The sequence below is a fragment of the Leucoraja erinacea genome, chromosome 17, assembly GCF_028641065.1.
Source record: "Leucoraja erinacea ecotype New England chromosome 17, Leri_hhj_1, whole genome shotgun sequence".
Taxonomy (NCBI): domain Eukaryota; kingdom Metazoa; phylum Chordata; class Chondrichthyes; order Rajiformes; family Rajidae; genus Leucoraja; species Leucoraja erinaceus.
In genome coordinates, this window is record NC_073393.1 from 8,690,742 (window position 1) to 8,711,325 (window position 20,584).

General features: G+C 43.2%; 1 protein-coding gene across 1 annotated transcript in view; it reads left to right on the forward strand.

Annotated features, from left to right (window-relative positions):
• slc6a2 (solute carrier family 6 member 2) overlaps positions 1-20,584 on the forward strand; it is a 112,441-nt gene that overhangs the window by 62,799 nt on the left and 29,058 nt on the right. Inside the window, exon 7 of the mRNA XM_055648448.1 lies at positions 12,623-12,726. Within this exon, the coding sequence (XP_055504423.1) occupies positions 12,623-12,726 (104 nt within the window). The remainder of the gene's footprint in view (positions 1-12,622; positions 12,727-20,584) is intronic.

Below are 20,584 nucleotides of genomic sequence, written 5' to 3' on the forward strand. Positions count from 1 at the left end.
AATCTCTTCATCACCTTCTTTGAGCCCTTCACATTTTCGAACGATTTCAAGGGCCCAAACCTGAATTTGATTCTGCAGCTGAATCCAAACCAGAGTTTCCAAAGTTCTTGTATAGTTTCCTTGCTTTAAAACTTGATGTCTTTAATAAGAGGTCAAGCATCCTGAGGTTAATGATCGCACATGGTAAAGTTTAGAATTGCTCCATTTGGTTTGAATCGTCTCTCCTTAATCTTCCTGTCAATGTACATCCCTCTGCGCCACTAAGCATTAAAATCTGGTCTGTGCTGAGTCTACCTATTTCACCGTCCTTTGAAGTCTGCTCTGACCCTCTTTATTATTTGCAACATTTTCAAGTTTTTCAATTCATCACCGAAGTTTGGAACGATGCCCTGTGTACCGAAATCCAAGTCATTAATAAACATCATGAAGTACAGTGAATTACTACAAATCCCACGGGCTGTAATTTTACTAATGAATCTATCAAGAGGCAATTTGTCACTCAACTTTTCAAAGTCCATATTCATATTTCATAACTGCACTTGTCAGGTGCATCATAGAAATTAAACTTAATTTGCTTTTAACTATTTATGTGGAAGCTCACGTACTGGTCCACGCTGAATATAGCGTTCATGCTGTTAGAAATGGTGAAAAAAAGTTACAATTTCAGAACGTAAAAAAATGATGCTGCCCTTGTCAATATTCAATGCCACAAATATTGATTGTTAGTTTAGTTTAGTTTAGTCTTGGTCTTATAGAAACTTACAAAATTCTTAAGGGGTTGGACAGGCTAGATGCAGGAAGATTGTTCCCGATGTTGGGGAAGTCCAGAACAAGGGGTCACAGTTTAAGGATAAGGGGGAAATCTTTTAGGACCGAGATGAGAAAAAAATTTTTCACACAGAGAGTGGTGAATCTGTGGAATTCTCTGCCACAGAAGGTAGTTGAGGCCAGTTTGTTGGCTATATTTAAGAGGGAGTTAGATGTGGCCCTTGTGGCTAAAGGGATCAGGGGGTATGGAGAGAAGGCAGATACAGGATACTGAGTTGGATGATCAGCCATGATCATATTGAATGGCGGTGCAGGCTCGAAGGGCCGAATGGCCTACTCCTGTGCCTATTTTCTATGTTTCTATGAAACAGGCTCTTCGGCCCACCGAGTGTTCACCTACCCGTGAACCTTACACATTAACACTATTCTACACGAGATTCAATTTTTACTGAAGCCAATTAACCTACAACCTGTACGTCTTTGGAGTGTGGGTGGAAAACGAAGTCCTGGAGAAAACCCACGCAGGTCACGGGGAGAACGTACAAACTCCGTACAGACAAGCACCTGTAGCCAGGATCGAACCCGGGTCTCTGGTGCTGTAAGCGCTGTAAGGAAGCAACTCTACCGCGCAGTGGCGTGGTTAATATCGCACGCTTGAAGGCACAATGAATTGCAGGTGCCGGTCTACAAAAAAAAAAGCACAAAGTGCTGGAGTAACTCGGCAGGTCAGGCAGCATTTCTGGAGCACATGAATAGATGACATTTGGCATTGCGACCCTTCTTTAGTGTGTCTGGAAATGCAAGGGCCAAATATAATAGAACAGATTAGGGAGACTTTATAAACAATACCATTATCTTAGCGATATAGTGCCGTTAAGATAGAATTTTTGAACATGTTAAGTCACCCATTAATCTTTTGTTTGAAATTAAAATTTTATTTATCCATAAATTTGGAAGGACAGACTCAGTGTTATTTTGACAGCATGATTTGTCCCCATTTGGTTTGATGAGCAAATTGCCAAAGTGGCAGACGTAACTGAAATGTTTCTACCGTCAAATTTGAGAGAGTGTTCTTACATTTTGTTCTCAATCTTATTTATACTTGCAAAAATAAATCTGGCTGCTCTGACATTTGACCTTTCATGAAATCCTCATGATCACAGGCAATTAAATATATAAATTACCTTTTGGCCCTTCTGAATATTCGGTCTGCTTGTCTTTGCCTTTGTTCCAACTGTTCTTAAGCCAGATTCTGTGCTGAGCTTTAGAGAGAGTAATATCTATTTATCTGTGGCACAGTGGTGCAGTGGCGCAGCGGTAGAGTTGCCGCCTAACAGCGCCAGAGACCCGGGTTAGATCCTGACTAGTGGTGCTGTGTGTACGGTGTTTGAACCTTCTCCCTGTGACTGCGTGGGTTTCCTGCAGGTGCTCCGGTTTCCACCCACATTCCAAAGACGTACAGGGTTGTAGGTAGTTCGTTGTCTCTGTACTGTACACTGACAATGACAATTCAAATTGAATCTGAATCTGAATCTGAGGTGAATTGGCTTGGTATAAATGTAAAATTGGCCCTAATGTGTGTGCGGTAGTGTTAATGTGCGGGATCACTGCTCAGCGCGGACTCGGTGGGCCTGTTTCCGCGCTGTGTCCATAAAACTAAATTGAGAGTAGGGAAGATTCAAACAAGAGGACATGATTTGAGAATTAAGGGACAAAAGTTTAGGGGCAACATGAGGGGGAACTGTGTGGAATGAGCTTCCAGTGGAAGTGGTGGAGGCAGGTTCGTTTTTATCATTTAAAAATAAATTGGATAGGTATATGGATGGGAAGGGAATGGAGGGTTATGGTCTGAGTGCAGGTAGATGAGACTAGGTGAGAGTAAGTGTTCGGCACGGGCTAGAATGGCCGAGATGGCCTGTTTCCGTGCTGTAATTGTTATATGGTTATATAAATGACTAAAAGCATAAAGGTGGGATGCTCTTGAAGTGAAAGACGCTGTGGAAAGTTCTGTCTGGTTTTAGTCAGGATACAAGAATAAACAGAAAATAAATGATTTTACTTCATGATAAGGAGAATTATAAATGGTAAATCAAAGGAATAGCCAAGTGATCATTTCTTATTTCGTGTTTTCTTGGTAAGTTTTCAAATATTTTTGTACGGTGTTTGTACGTTCCTCCCATGACCGCGTGGGTTTCCTCTGGGTGCTCCGGTTTCCACCCACAGTAAAAAGACGCACAAGTTTGTAGGTTAATCTGCTTCGTTAGTGTGTAGGATAGAAATGGCGTACACGAGTGTGATCATTGGTTGGAGTGGACTCGGTGGGCCAGAAGGGCCTGTTTGCGTGCTGTATCTCTTAAACAATAAGAAATAAGGGTTGTGTTGGCAGCAAAAGTAGCAGTCAACGTGCAAACAACCCGCTGCTCCGTCCCTGCACATTAAAAAAAATGAAACAACGTGTTCTGGATACTGTTTTAACGGAAGCCAAATACTTCCATTCAAAGAAATAAGGGAATATTTAAATTCAAGGTTCGCGATGAATTGAAGATTTGGTGTCTATATTCGAAGATAGACACCAAATGCTGGAGTAACTCAGCGGGACAGGCAGCATCTCTGGAGAGAAGGATCGGGTTGCGTTTCGGGCCGAGACCCTTCTTCAGACTGAATGGGTTTTCCTCGTCTGCTCCGATTTCCCCCCACAATCCGAAGATGTCCAGGCCTAATTTGGCTCCTATAACCTGTGAACTTGTGAACCTACAAGCCTGATTATGGATACAAAAAGCTGGAGTAACTCAGCCAGTCAGAGACAGCATCTCTGGAAAAAAAACTCCTCTGGACCCCCCTCCAGAGCCAGCACATCCTTCCTCAGATATGGGACCCAAATTTGCTCACAGTACTCCAAATGCGGCCTGACCAGCACCTTATAGAACCTCAGCATTACATCTGTTTTTGTTTTCCAGTCCTTTTGATATAAATGCTAGCATTGAATTTGCCATCCTTACTACCGATTCGACTTGTAAATTAACTTTCAGGGAGTTCTGCACCAGCACTCCCAAGTTCCTTGGCACATCCAATTTCTGAATTCTTTCTCCATTTAAAAAAATGTTAATTTTCTAAAAGGTTAATTGGCAAAGATTGTAAATAGTCCCTAGAGAGTGTAGGATAGTGTTAGTGTGCGGGACACTGGCTGGCAAGAACTTGGTGGGCCGAAGGGCTTGTTTCCGCACTGTATCTCTAAACTAACCTAAACTAAAACACAAAATTAGTTTGTTATCCAGCATCAAATAAAGAAAATCAACATAAAAGGTGTAATTCGATGTGACATTCACATCCCCAAGTTAGTGGATATTTTGAAGACAGATATTTTGAGATAGATAGATTCTTGATTTGTACGGGTGTCAGAGGTTATGGGGAGAAGGCAGGAGAATGGGATTAGGAGGGAGAGATTTTTTTTAGTCAAAGTGTGGTGAATCTGTGGGAATACTTTGCCACAGAAGGCTGTGGATGCCAAGTCAATGGATATGTTTAAGGCAGAGATAAATAGATACTTGATTAGTGCGGTTGTCAGGGGAAACGGCAGGAGAACGGTAAAGATAGATCAGCCATGATTGAATGGCAGAGGAGACTTGAAGGGCCGAATGGCCTAATTCTGCTTCTATCACTTATGAAGAGAGACTGCAGCATGGAGGGTTTAATAGTTTAGCATCTTTTGACTGAGGAATTGCAAGTATTATTCCTAGGGTAAGTGATTAGTGGAGATGGCACTCGTCCTAACCAGTGCACAAACATCCAGTTCAAACACTGGTCACTCTTTATGTCATTCATGCTCCCTCTCTTAATTTGTAGAGCAGGACATCCGACTCTTTGGCAAGAGAGGTGGGTAGGATGATAAGTTCAGAAAATACATTTTCCAGACAAGAGGATCTGCTTTTCTAATCGGAAATTTGCAGCAAGATAAAATTAGAAGCTTCTTTTTCGAAATCTAAACTAAACAATTGGAAAAAGAAGAAGGATGAGGAAAGCCTTTAAAGCACAAAACCTTGCAAATATATTGCCAGTACATTAATAATCTCACTTGTAAGGTAGCATGGTGGCGCAGTGGTAGAGTTGCTGCCTGGGTTCGATCCTGACTATGTGTGCTGCCTATACGGAGTTTGTACGACGCCCCGTTTTCTCCGAGGCCTCCGGTTTGCTCCCACATTCCAACGACGTACAGGTTTGTAGGTTAATGGGTTTGGTATAAAATGTAAAATTGCCCCTAGTGTGTGTAGGGTAGTGTTAAGGGCCGGTTCCCACGTGGCGATTTTTTTCGGCGACTGCTGGTGTCATATCAGTGTCGCCAAAAGATTTTGTACATTGCAAAATCCAGCGGTGACAAAAAAATGTTGCAACGCCCCGTGTCATTCGTCGGCACGCCGTGTCACCGCCCCATCAGGCCGCATCACGCCGCAAATTTTTCGGTGACCTGATACGTAAGCCAATGGCGCCGACAGTCGCTGAAAAAATCGCCAAGTGGGACAGGCCCTTTAGCGTGCGGGGACTCGGTGATTGGCGGGGATTCGGTGGGCCGAAGGGCCTGTTTCCGCGCTGTATCTCTAAAATAAACTAAACTAAACTAATGCGGTGAATATTTAGCAACATCGGCCCAACTAAGTGCTTTTCAATGCTCATATTTTCGGACCGACAAGGTACAAATGAACATCTGCTGTTGTTATGTTCTTTCAAATCATACAAGGGACATTCTTTGGAAACTCAGACATTTTGGAAAGGTAGATTTTAAACATCTGGAGCTACTCTGATTATCAAGGATGAAACACAAAAGAGGAGATATACGGCACTTGAGATGTACCTGTAGTTCCACTCTACAAACTATTGAATGCAACTGGAGTACTCAGTTACTAATACTTGTTGAACGATGTAAGCAGTTTTATGGTGTATCTTGCTGATGCGTTTGAAGTTACTGCAGGAGAAATTATAGCCCCTTAGTTAGCCTGTAAATTTATAAACGGCATAGAAATATATTGCTGGCCAATAACCACCCATCTACACAGATACTGGACACAAGTAACTGCAGATACTTTAGTTTAGTTTAGTTTAGTTTAGTTTAGTTTAGTTTAGAGATACAGCATGGACATTTAAGAGAGGGTAGCCACAGTGGTGCAGCAATACAGTTGCTGCCTTACGGCGCTTTCAGAGCCAGAGACCCGGGTTTGATCCCGACTAGGGGTGCTGTCTGTACGGAGTTTGCATGTTCTCCCTGTGACCGTATGGGTTTTCTCCGAGATCTTTCTTAACAAAGACATTCTTGCCATAGAGGTAGTACAGAGAAGGTTCACCAGACTGATTCCTGGGATGTCAGGACTTTCATATGAAGACAGACTGGATAGACTTGGTTTGTACTCGCTAGAATTTAGAAGATTGAGGGGGGATCTTATAGAAACTTACAAAATTCTTAAGGGGTTGGACAGGCTAGATGCAGGAAGATTGTTCCAGATGTTGGGGAAGTCCAGGACAAGGGGTCACATTTTATGGATAAAGGGGAAATCCTTTAGGACCGAGATGAGAAAAACATTTTTCACACAGAGAGTGGTGGATCTGTGGAACTCTCTGCCACAGAAGGTAGTTGAGGCCAGTTCATTGGTTATATTTAAGAGGGAGTTAGATGTGGCCCTTGTGGCTAAAGGGATCAGGGGGTATGGAGAGAAGGCAGGTACAGGATACTGAGTTGGATGATCAGCCATGATCATATTGAATGGCGGTGCAGGCTCGAAGGGCCGAATGGCCTACTTCTGCACCTATTTTCTATGTTTCCATGTTTCTATCTTCGGTTTCCTCCCAAACTCTAAAGACGTACAAGTTTGTAGGTTAATTGGCTTGGTATAAATGTAATTTGCCCCGAGTGTGTGTAGGATAGTGTTAGTGTGCGGGGATCGCTGGTTGGTGCGGACCCGGTGGGCCGAAGGGCCTGTTTCCACGCTGTATCTCTCAACTAAACTAAACTATAATCAGTAAACTCGATTCTCTGTGGCTTTCTCCACTCGGCCAGAGTATTGTGGCATAAATTCCAGTAAGATCCTCAACACTTCCGGAAACTTCCCTTGAGACGCCACCTTGTGTGCTGCCAGGAGGTTAATTGTACCAAGCTGAACAAGTTGGTGTTTAATTGTACTGCCTTTAGCTGGCAATACAAGAAGGGGAAGATGGCCAACTATGGCCAAGTTGTGTTATGGATTATCAGAGTTGGCTGAGATATTGCAACATCAGATCTGAGGAAAGGTCCCAATCCGAAACGTCGCCTATGCATGTCTTCCAGTTGCCTGATCTGTTGAGTTACTCCAGCACTTTGTGTTCCATGCAAGGTTCCAGCATCTGCAGCTCATTCAGTCTCCATTTTACTTGCTCCACTGCCAAATATTGGGTCGAGACCCTTCTTCAGACTGAGATCCAGGGTAAAGGAAAACAAGCGATATAGAAGGTGATATAGAGGGATATAGAATAAATACATGAAAGATATCTCTCTATGTCGCCATCTATATCTCTCCTTTCCCTTTCCCCTTCCCCTGACTCTTAATATGAAGACCCAAAATGTCACCCATTCGTTTTCTCCAGAGATGCTACCTGAACCGCTGACTTACTCCAGCATTCTGTGTCTATCTTCGGTTTAAAGCAGCATCTGCAGTTCCTTCTGGCCTAGGTTGAAGAGGTTCTCCTCCTCTCTCTGGCAGGGTTCTGTGAGACTCTCTCTCTCTCTCACTGCCCCCCCTCTGTGATCGCTGCTGTTCTCCTGCTCTTCAACCGTGTTCTGACCCAGACTCGCTACCTCAGCCACGTGCGTTGCCCATGCCGCCATCTTGTGCCACTTGGCTACAGCTCCATTTACAGGCCTCCTACGTCAGGCCCAACCAGCATCTAAGCTACTATTGTAAGGTCATGAGGAATAGGAGTAGAATTAGGCCATTTGGCCCATCAAGTCTACTCCGCCATTCAATCATGGCTGATCTATCTCTCCCTCCTAACCCCATTCTTCTGCCTTCTCCCAATAACCTCTGGCGCCCATATTAATCATGAATCTATCTATCTCTGCCTTAAAAATATCCATTGACTTGGCGTCCACAGCCTTCTGTGGCAAGGAATTCCACAGATTCACCACCCTCTGGCTAAAGAAATGTCTTCTCATCGCCTTCCTAAAAGAACGTCCTTTAATTCTGAGGCTGTGACCTCTAGTCCTAGATTCTCACACCAGTGGAATCATCTTCTCCATATCCACTATATCCAATTCACTATGCTGTATGTTTCAATGAGGTTCCCCCTCATTCTAAACTCCAGCGAGTACAGGCCCAGTGTCGACAAATGCTCATTAGTGGTTAACTCACTCATTCCTGGGATCATTCTTGTAAACCTCCTCTGGACCCTCTCCGGAGCCAGCACATCCTTTCTCAGACATGGAGGTTTCTTCTTCTTCTTGCGTATGGCGTGCACAGCCTAACGTTGTAGGACAACTTGTTCTATTTGATCTTACTTGATTGTGCAGGCCAGGTTGATTGCATTCGTTGAAACAGGGCGGACCACGTGAAGGTTGCAATCTCCCACCCCAGATATGGTTGCTCACAATATCTGAGTCTTAAGAAGGGTGCAGACCCAAAATGCCACCCTACCACGCCCACCAGAGATGCTGCCTGACCCGCTGAGTTAATCCAGCATTTTAGTGTTGTATCCCAGCATCTGCAGTTCCTTGTGCCTCCGTATGGCCACATTTATTGCTTTAGGTGCAACCTACAGAGGGAAATACTGGAGCATTCACCCCATCACTTGCAAAGCCAGCGCTGGGAGGAGTTGGTTGGTGGTAGATATTCAGGGCAGATACAATCTATTTCAGTACTTGTTTTATTTTAAACTTAAAATCTGCCGCAGTTTGATGGAAAAGATTAAAGAGAGACAGACGTTCCACCTCATGAGTTCATGTCAGAGGAAAAGAAGTAGGCCATTTGGCCCATCGAGTCTACTCCACCATTCAATCATGGCTGATCTATCTTTCCCTCTCATCCCCCTTCACTTGCCTTATTCTTATAACCCTTGACACCCAGAACACCTTTACGCCCCTGTCCCACTTAGGAAACCTGAACGGAAACCTCTGGATACTTTGCGCCCCACCCAAGGTTTCCGTGCGGTTCCCGGAGGTTTTTGTCAGTCTCCCTACCTGCTTCCACTACCTGCAACCTCCGGCAACCACCTGCAACCTCCGGGAACCGCACGGAAACCTTGGGTGGCGCGCAAAGTCTCCAGTGGTTTCCATTCAGGTTTCCTAAGTGGGACATGGGCATAACTAATCAAGTATCTGTCAATCTCCGCCCTCAACATACCCATTGACTTGGCCTCCAAAGCCATTGCCTGTGGCAGTGAATTCCACAGATTCACCACCCTCTGGCTAAAGAAATTCCTCGTGTTGTTTTTTTCGCTCACTTTGGCGTGATGAACTCCGGCATTGTCCCAACTGTTTACAGTTTACTGTGGCTGCATCCTGCAGTACAATTGTCACCCTGACATGGGCAGAAGGCACCAACCTCTCTGCGATAAGCAGTGTTCCCGATACTCCTGACCCTGGTACGATAGATACCCAGAGTTTACTCTGTCGGAGGGGACATCGAGTGTGGCTTTGATTATTTTTGTTTGATAGTCTGCTTCTTGGCAGCATAACGAGAACATAAATCATCTGGGCAATGTCATGACTGAAGGGTTCTGGCTGCATCAGTGATACTTCGATGATAGGGAAGAGGGAATAAAACAACATTTTGTTATGTAGCAGCTCTTAGACATCTGGTCTTTGTAACGTGTGCTGTTGATGTTCTCTCGCTGAAAACTTAATCCACTGCTTAGGTGTACCCAGCATTACAGAGTGCGCAGGTTTTAAACAAAAAAAACGGGCAGTCTGATGAATTAAACAACAAGAGAGAAGGCATTTTCTGGCCTTTCATGCAAGATGCTATTAATTTAAACACTTTAGTTTCGTTTAGTTTAGTTTAACGTAGAGATACAGCGCAGAAACAGGCCCTTCGGCCCACCAAATCTACGCCGACCAGCGATCCCCACACACTAACATTATCCTACACACCCTGGGCACGATTTACAATTTTACCACAGCCAATTAGCCTACAAACCTGTACGGCTTTGGAAACCGGAGCACCCGGAGAAAACCCACGCAGTCATGGGGAGAACGTACAAACTCCGTGCAGACAGCACCGGTAGTCATGATTGAACCCAGGTCCCTGGCGCTGTGAGGCAGCAACTCTACCGCTGCGCCACCGTGCCGCCAACTTGCATTGCAACTTCAGTTTGAAGGCTTGTAGGTGTGGAAATATACAAACCTTTCATTCGAAACATTGCATCTTTAATGTAATCCACCCACTTGTTTAATCAGTTTATAAGGGAGGTTGGCCTTCACCGTCCTATTTATATTCATGCCAGAATTCAACCATGTACGACCAAAGTTAAGTTTATTTACTTCAAAATTGCAGAGGAGGGAGATGATAGTAAAGATACTGTGTACTTCTGCAAAAACTCAGTCAGTTGTAGTATTTCCTCTCCATGCAGTATTAATGTTTAATTTTTTATGTGTCATTTCTAACTGTCACTGTATGTCATGTTGTCACTTGCGGGCGGAGCACCAAGGCAAATTCCTTGTATGTGAATACTTGGCCAATAAAATGTATTCATCCATTCATACATAATCAATGTATTGATTTACAAGGAATACCTTTGTCGATTATAGATAGAACTGAAGATGCTTGTTTACAAAAGAACTCATAAAGTTTAGTTTCTTTTTAGAGATGCAGTGCGGAAACAGACCCTTCAGCACACCGAGTCCGCGCCGACCAGCGATCCCCGCACACTAACACTATCTTACACACACTCGGAACAGTTTACAATCCTTACCGGCCTCAATTTGTTCTGTTTTTTCTTTGTTTCCAGTTTTTACCCCACTCCCCCCACCACAATCAGTCGGAAGAAGAGTCCTGACTTGAAACGTCACCTATCTATGTTCTCCAGAGATGCTGCCTTACCCGCTGAGTTACTCCAGCTTTTTGTATCAACTACATATGTGCTCTAGCTTCCATAGTAGGTCAGAGACTGCCTTGATTGAGTTACCTTTGACTTCCAAAGTTTCTTCCTGCCATCTGCAAGGTCAAGTGGGACGACAGATGGCGCAATGGGCTAAGTGTTCGGCTGGCAACCGGAAGGTAGCCGGTTCGAATCCCGCTTGGAGTGCATACTGTCGTTGTGTCCTTGGGGCAAGACACTTCACCCACCTTTGGCTGTGTGTAATGTAATGTAATAATGTGAAGCACTTTGGGGTCAATGCAAGTTGACTAAAAATGTGCTATATAAATAAGATTATTATTATTATTATTATTATAAGTCAACTGGGAGATTGGATATCTTACACTTGATGTTGTCAAGTGGGAAAGGGTGCAGAGAAGATTTACAAGGATGTTGCCAGGACTCAAGAGCCTGAACTGTAGGGTTGAGTACACTAGGACTCTTTTCCTTGGAGTGCAGGAGGATGAGGAGCCATCTTATAGAGATGTACAAAATCATGAGAGGAATAGATCACAGAATCTATTGCTCAGCGTAAGGGAATTCAGAACCTGCGGACACAGGTTTAAGATGAGAAGGGAAAGATTGAATAGGAGTCTGATGGGTTACATTTTGACGTAAAGGGTGGTGGGCTGTACGGAACGAGCTGCCGGAGGAGGTAGTTGCGGCAGATACTATCACAACATTTAAGAAACATTTAGACATCGATGGGATAGGTTTAGTGGGATATGGGCCAAACAGACTAGTGAAGATGGGACAGGTTGGTCGGTGTGAGCAACTTGGGCCGTAGGACCTGTTTCCACACTGTATGACTCTACGACTCGATGACTTGCCAACTTGAATGTAGTTCCGAATCGCACTCAAAGAAACGCAACAGTTTTTGGGGTGGTGACTAGCAGTGCACTCATCGCGAACCGATACACCAGGTTAAATCTCCCCTGTCCCCATCTTTAGCTATTATTGCAATCCTACAAAATGCACAACTTTGACAGTTTCTCACAAACCCCTAACTCCAGCCGTGCTGAATGCTAAAGGCAAGAGTGCGTAGAATCCATCCCCAAAATCACACCCTCATCCAGACTTCAAAATATAACAGCATCATGAGTGGCACGGTGGCACAGCGGTAGAGTTGCTGCCTCACAACACCAGGGACCCCGGTTCGATCCTGACTGCGGGAGCTATCTGTATGGAGTTGCTACATTCTCCTTGTGACCGCCTGTGTTTTTTCCGGTTTCCTCCTACACTCCAAAGATGTGCAGGTTTGTAGGTTAATTAGCTCCTGTAAGTTGCCCCCAGTGTGTAGGATGCAATAGTGGGCTAGCATTCAACCAGTACGAACGATGGTCGCCGTGAGCACAGTGGGCCGAAGGGCCTGTTTCCATGCTGTTATCCTAAACTAAACCCTGAACTAAACAAAAACGTCCTTATTAATGGGCCCTAATCCTAGAATGTGTGGTGATAACTTTATTATAAGGATAAAAAATGGTACATGGATAAGCCTGGTTTGGAGAGATGTGGTCCAAACGTAGGCAGGTGGGACTAGTGTAGCAGGGACATGTTGGGCTGAAGGGCCTGTTTCTACACTGTGTGACTCTATGACTATGAATCCAGAGGGTCTCAAGGGTGGCTCCTCACCACGACACTTGAGCAATTGATGATGACTCTGATTGCAACGATGCATCATGCATATGAACTAACTAAAGGGTATTTTTTATCAAGTGCTGTCTCTGCCTAATGAATAATTGTATTCCCTCTGTGTCCGTAGGTCTGGATCGATGCAGCAACTCAGATCTTCTACTCCCTTGGAGCTGGCTTTGGTGTTATCATTGCATTTGCCAGTTATAACAAATTTGATAACAACTGCTATCGGTAAGGGTCCCAATTGAGTTTTTTGTTTTAAAGTAACTGTTCACGACAAAAAACCTCTTGTGCCCTGGATCGTTTCCATTCTCTGCATGATCTGCGTGTGGAACAGTGGCGCAGCGGTAGAGTTGCTGCCTTACAACACAAGAGACCCCGGTTCGATCCTGACTACGGATGCTAAGAGGAAACTAAATCAATTTTGCATTAGAAGCCCAAGGGTAATTTGTGTCTATCTTTGTAAACCAGCATGAGGGCGGCACGGTGGCACAGCAGTAGTGTTGCTGCCTTATATCGCCAGAGACCCGGGTTCAATCCTGACTAAGGGTGCTGTCTGTACGGAGTTTATACATTCTCCTCGAGATCTGCATGAGTTTTCTCCTAGATCTTGTTTCCTCCCACACATTCCAAAGACGTACAGGTTTGTAAGGTAATTGTCTCGGTATTAGTGTAAATTGTCCCTAGTGTGTGTAGGATAGTGTTAATGTGCGGGGATCGCTGGTCGGCACAGACTCGGTCAGCCGAGGTTCCCGTTTCCACGCTGAATCTCTAAACTAAACTAATTTTTTTTTTTTTTGGCTCTTTTATTATTTTTGACTTGCATAATCTTGAACTTTAGATGCACAAATAACAAGGTCCAAGGTTGAAAGCTGAATGAATACAGTACTGAAGAAAAAAATCTCACATGTCAAAGTTTGTTTTCCTCCTCGTCTCAGTGCTTTAACTGTTAAATCGTTGGCACCGTTCATTTTGTAGAATTATGAGAGTCAGTTCATTGAACTACAAATGTAAATAAACACATGAATCTTTACAAGAATAAGTAGTGTGTTAGAAAGGGCTCATTATGGTGTATGGGCCTGTGCTTATAGCTGAATGCAATACAATTTTAACAATGGTTTGTGGTTATATGTCAACCTTCATGTTTTAAAATGACCAAAGGCATATTGCTGTAATGTCTTTAAATGACCAAAGGTTCAGTGAAAATAGTTCAGTGCTTAGAGATCCAGCGAGCAAACAGGCCCTATGGCCCACTGATTCACGCCGACCAGCAATCTCCCGTTCACACGAGTTTGATGTTATCACACTTTCGCAACCTACGCACTAGGGGCAATTTGCAGAAGCCAATTAACCTACATCTTTGGTAAGTTGAAGGAAACCAGAGCACCCAGAGGAAACCCACACAGGTCACATGAAGTAGTAACACTGAAACTACAAATGCTGGTTTATACCAAAGATAGACACAAAGCGCTGGAGTAACACAGCGGGTCAGGCAGCTTCTCCGGAGAAAAAGGATGGGTGATGTTTCTGGTCAGGACCCTGCCCCACTGGGAGAACATGCAACCTCTGCACAGGCAGCACCCAAGGTCAGGATGAAACCCGGGGTCTCTGGCGCTGGGAAGCAGCAGCTCTACCGCTGCACCACCGTGCCACATGAAGTTGTTTTTGGGTTGTGTCTAGGGAGGGAAGAGAACTAGGGAGGTTTAAGGGGAGAATGATGGTAGAGGTGAAGCTAGAGTCAATAGTAGAATGATTACACATAGATAACGCCAGACTTGAAGGATAGTTTTGGATCGATCTCCACATTGCAGCTCTGCTGATAGTTGCTGGGCAAATGGCAGCAAAGGGCAGGAGCCTGGTCCAGGAAAAACGATGGCTTCAGTTTTCTTGATATTAAATCTGAGGACATTTCTGCTTATCTAAAACTGATTGTTGGATAATTTGGTTGTAGCAAAGGGATTGTCAGAGTGTTTGTATAGTGATAATTACCATTGTCAAAGTGCTTGCCATTCATTGTTTCACCAAGCATAGGTCAATTTTAATTCCTCTTTCAGCACATGTACTGTTTGTATAAATGCACATGCAGCTCTCCATGAAACAGATATCCCTTCTTAAAAACATAGTTCAGTTTAGAGATACAGCGCGGAAACAGGCCCTTCGGTCCGCAGAGTCCACATGGACCAGCGATCCCCGCATATTAACACTACCCTACACACACTAAGGACAATTTTACATTTATACCAAGCTAATCAACGTACGAACCTGCACATCTCTGGAGCATGGGAGGAAAATGAGGATCTCGGAGAAAACCGACGCAGGTCATGGGGAGAACGTTCAAACTAGGTACAGACAAGCCCTGTGGTCAGGTTCGAACCCAGGTCTCTGGTGCTGTAAGGCAGTAGCTCTACTGATATGCCACCGTGCCACCCTTAGTTTGAGACCAATCCTGAAAAGATGCTCGCAATTGTTACCATGACTCTTCCGCCATTGTTATACATTTACCAAAACAATGTCACAGCACAAGCATCAAAATTATTTTACACAGATTTGTAGCTTGATTTTATGTTTCAAAATCATTGAAAGATACAGCATGGAAACAGGCCCTACGATCAACCAAGTCCATCAATCACTGGATCTATGTTATCCCACTTTCTCATCCACTCCCTGCACATTAGGAATGATTTACAGCAACAACATAACCCGCACGTTTTTGGGATGTGGGAGGAAACTGGAGCACCCGGACAAAAGCCACGTTGTCACAGAGAGAACGTACAGGCTCCACACAAAATCCAAATCACAACCAGGTCTCTGGTGCTGTGAGGCAGTAGCTCTCTATGCTTTCATTTTAACATGTTAATTTGTCATTTACCCAAACGGTGGAAGTCAAATTAACAGTGACCTGTACAAGTGCTGTGATTATCCTTGTAAGTACCTTGAGATTCAGATTCAATTTTAATTGTCATTATCAGTGTACAGTACAGAGACAACAAAATGCATTTAGCATCTCCCTTGAAGAGCGACATAGCAAACGATTTGAATTAAAAAAAAATAATAAGTGTCCGGGGGGGGGGGGGGTGGTGATTGGCAGTCACCGAGGTACGTTGTTTAGTAGAGTGACAGCCGCCGGAAAGAAGCTGTTCCTCTGTGCTGCCTCAAGCCTGAGGCTTGAGGCAGCACAGTGTCGCAGCGGTAGAGTAGCTGCCTCACAGCACCAGAGACCCGGGTTCGATCCTGACTATGGGTGCCGTCTGTATGGAGTTTGTACGTTCTCCTTGTGACCCCGTGTGGGTTTTCTCTGGGCATCCTGGTTTCCTCCCACATTCCAAAGCTGTACAGGTTTGTTTGTAGGTTCATTGGCATTGGTTGAATTGGAAATTGTCCCAAATGTGCCAAGCAGTTGGGCCGAAGGGTCTATTTCTGCGCTGTATCTCTAAAGTCTAATGACTTAGTCTGAAGAAGGGTCTCGAAGATAGACACAAAATGCTGGAGTAACTCAGCAGGACAGGCAGCATCTCTGGGGAGAACGTCACCCATTCCTTCTCTCCGGAGATGCTGCCTGAACCGCTGAGTTACTCCAGCATTTTGTGTCCTCCTTTGATTTAAACCAGCATCTGCAGTTCTTTCCTACACATCTTAGTCTAAATAGTGCCCTAGGTAAACATGAGGGCTCGTGTCCTATCCTGTTTTATATATATATTCCCTTATTTATGTTATATATTCCCTTGTTAATCCAGCACAAAAATTGTTCCCCCACATTTTATTAACTGTAATTAATCCAATTTATATAATATCCTTTTGCAAGAGCAGAGAGTTTTTTGATATTACTGTAGTCTAGGATTGATGGATAATATGATCATATTTTTCTTCTGTGCTCTCAATTCATAAACCTAATTCTTAACTGAAGATGCAAGCTATTCCTTCCTAGTCCTGGAAAAAAATTGTAGTTCTCTTCATCTTGTGTCCAGGTCATATCTAATTTTGTGTAAGTCCATTTGATTTCAGAGGTACAGAAGTTGGTTTCTGGAATCTTGTTTGTATTACAAGCTTCACCATGAATGTGTCTGTCCCTTTGCCCATCGTTTCTTGAATAAGATAGAATTATATAGATTTAATAGAGAAACAGTTCAGTCAGTGCAACTAAATTAGATATCACATTCATCTTCTCTCTGCAGGTGTCAGGGGTTATGGGGAGAAGGCAGGAGAATGGGGTTAGGAAGGAGAGATAGATCAGCCGTGATTGAATGGCGGAGTAGACCTGATGGCCCAAATGGCATAATTCTGCTTCTATCACTTATGAAATGAACTTACTTCATCCTACCTTCTAGGTACACCCTTTCATTCCTTCCTAAATAATGGCTTGTGTAAAATGAGAACAAAAATATATCCCGCTTCCACTCCACTAAACTCCTTCACAAGTTTAAAGAACTTTTCTCAGGTCATGTTTCATCCTTTATAAAGAATCCAGACCTTTTCTACCTTTCCTGAGAGTTGTTCTCTCTCTGTTCCTGTTGTATCCTTCAATGTGTTTTACACTTTGAAAAGAATAGATAGGGAGAGGTTGGGCAGGCTGGGACTTTATTCCTTGGAGCGCAAGAGGATGAGGGTTGATCTGATGGAGGTGTATAGGATTATGAGGGGGATAGATAGGGTGGAGGCACAGAGTCTTTTACCCAGAGTTGGGGAATCAGAGGATATAGGTTTAAGGTGAGTGGGGAAACAATTATATACAGTACAGAAAGGGTGGTGGGTATATGGAATGAACTACGAGAGGAGGTAGTTGAGGTTGGTACAATCACAATATTTTACATATGTTTGGACAGGTACATAGGTAGGGTATGTTAGAAGGATATGGCCATGATCATATTGAATGGCGGTGCTGGCTCGAAGGGCTGAATGGCCTACTCGTTCACCTATTTTCTATGTTTCTATGGGCCAAATGCAGGCAGGGGGGACCAGTGTAGATGGGACGTGTTGCTTGGCGAGGGCAAGTTGGGCCGTAGGGCTTGTTTCCACACTGTATGACTATGATTCAAAGACTTCTTCTCGCAAACAAAATGTGTAGGAATGAACTGCAGGTGCTGGTTTAAATCGAAGATAGACACAAAATGCTGGAGTAACTCAGCAAGCAGGCAGCATCTCTGGGGCGAAGGGATGGGTGATGTTTCGGGTCGAGACCCTTCTTTAGACTTCTTCTAGCACCAATATTATAATCCTCTGCATTGTGGAGAGCAAAACAATTAGTAATGGTCTAAGAGTAATAAGTAATGGTCTAAGAGTATGTAATTAATAAGTAATGGTCTAAGAGTATGTAATTAATAAGCGTATAATTTATGACAAGGCAACTGATCAACATTTTTCTCCGCTGGTCTGTGGGAGCAAAGACAAATGACCGCTAGTACCAGGTGAACATGACCTCAATTGTTTTGAAAAATGGCTTAATTGCCGGATATGAGAATGGACGTTATTTAGGTGAACTTCCAGTAGTAATTGCCGAAGAAAAACTTTTAGTGAAGGTTGAAGCCCAAGGTATTGTGGAACCATGGTTTCATAAAAGTTTAATGAACTGTTCCCACTTTTGGATCGTATTCCACTAGAAATGAAACCCTGTACTCAGTCCCCACTTTTATTGCTTTGTTTACCATTTAATGATTTATGAATCCTATTCCGAGATGTCTTTGTGCTTGCACTCAAATTAACGTTTTATTTTCCAAGGAGTAGGCAGCCTCCTTCATTCCCACATCCGTTCCATTCTTAGTTCAGGTTGGTTTATTGTCACGTGTACCGAGGTACAGTGAAAAGCTTTTGTTGCGTGCTAACCAGTCAGCGGAAAGACGATACGCAATTACAATCTCGCCATTGGCAGTGTACAGATACACGAGAAAGGGAATAACGTGATTAACATTTAGTGCAAGATAAAGTCCAATGAAGTCCAATTAAAGATAGTCCGAGGAACTACAAAGTGTCTCCACTCGTGACTGTTTTGGAATTAATTTGTCTTGGGTTTTCTATATAATCTGGTTCAGATTTTGCAAAAAGATGGCAGTGAATATATACACTACAATTAATACAAATTCTCACTTTGCTGACTGTATAACGTTAACTAGATTTTTAATCACCAGTTTGTTTTGTGTTTGATTGCATATACCTCGAACAGCTACAGTTTAGTATGGAAGTAAAACTACATGAATCATTAAGTTTCTCATGGCCTTTGGAATTGGTGGTTTGTGTGTTACAAGATTTATACATTGTTTAATTAAATCAATTGGTCATGGTGTGAGTTTGGTGTAAAATTTAACTTATCATAATGTCAAGTCCTTATTGCTTTTCTTGCCAAAAAGCCAAGTATGATTATTAAACAAACTTCATTGGAATGATGCCTTTTAGTTTAGGAAATCTAAATTAATTACACCAGTAAAAGCAATTTGGAGACGTCCAGTGTTGTTAAAAAAACTTGTAGGTTCAAGTCAACAAAGCAGTAAACTATCCTATTATCTCAATGATTTATTTTACTGAACAATTCATGTTTTTTTTTCATTGTAATTCCAATCGTTGAAAGGATTAGAAAATAGAGATATAAAGGGTGATTATTTTTTCTCTTATTTTTCATTATTTCTTGCAAAAAGAGTGTCAATAGTCATAGAGCATGAAACAAGCCCTCTGCCCCACTCAATCATGCCAACCAAGATGCTCCACCTACGATAGTCCCATTTGAGCTTATTTGGCCCATATCCCTCAAAACCTTTCTAACCATGTACCTGCCCACATGACCTTTAAGTGCTGTTATCCCGAACCAGTTTCACCCCAGTCACTCCCTCTTCTCCTCTCTCCCATTGGGCAGGAGGTAGAGAAATATGGAACTGCATACCTCCAGATTCAGGGACCGTTTCTTCCCAGCTGTTATCAGGCAACTGAAATGACCTCTCATCAGCCAGAGTGTGGTCCAGACTCCTATCTACCTCATTTGATACCTTTGAACTATCTTTAATCGGAGTTTATCGGACTTCAATGTTAACATTTTGCACTAAACGTTGTACCCTTAATGCTTCATCTGTACATTGTGGACAACTTGATTGTAATCATGTATAGTCTTTTCTTTGACTGGATAGCAAACCAACAAATGCTTTTCATTGCACCTTGGTACATGTGACAATAATCATCTAAACTCTAATCTAAACTAAACTAAACTAAAACTAAACTAACAACCTGACTCAATTACCTCCACTGGCAGCTCATTTCGTAGTTCATTCCAATTCAATTCAATTCAATTCAATTTTAATGTCATTGCACAGATAGAAGTATGGGTACAACGAAATGCAGTTTAGCATCACTCCGTAGTAATAGTGCAATATAGTAATAAAACTCAGGAAGTAAAGGCGCTGCTGTGCCTTTTTGATCAGCTTGGAGGTGTTGAGGGACCAGGACAGATCCTCCGATATGTGTACCCCGAGGAATTTGTAGTTGGAGACGCGCTCCACCTCAGTCCCGTTTATATGGATGGTTTTTGTAGGTTAATTGTAGGTACAAACCACGGGTTTGTAGGATAATTGGCTTCTGTAGATTGACCCTAGTGTGTAAGATGTGAAACTAAGGAGTATATGTTTCCACTTCGAAACCAAACAGTCTTGTAGTCGTACTTCTAGTGCACTCTTTCCACATTTTTGAAACATGTTTTGTAAGCAATGAAGCCACAAGTTGAGAGAAAGTTGCTACTGCTTAATTATTACATTTGTTTAAGTTTGGTTGTTAAACGTTTAACTTTGGATGGCTGTAAGTGGTGAGATTATCATTAACTTCATCACTCAGTGTGTGGAACATTTCCGGTCAACACGCTGCTGCGTTTGAACTGCACAATGGCGCAACGGTAGAGTTGCTGCCTTACAACGCCGGAGATCCCGGTTTGATTCTGACTATGGGTGCTGTTTGTTCAGCGTTTTCCCTGTGAAACACGTGGGTTTTCTCCAGGTGCTCCGGTTTCCTCCCACATCCCAATGATGTGCGGGTTTGTAGGTTAATTGGCTTCTGTACATTGACCCTAGTGTGTAAGATGTGAAACTAAGGAGTATATGTTTAAGGTGAGAGGGAAAAGATT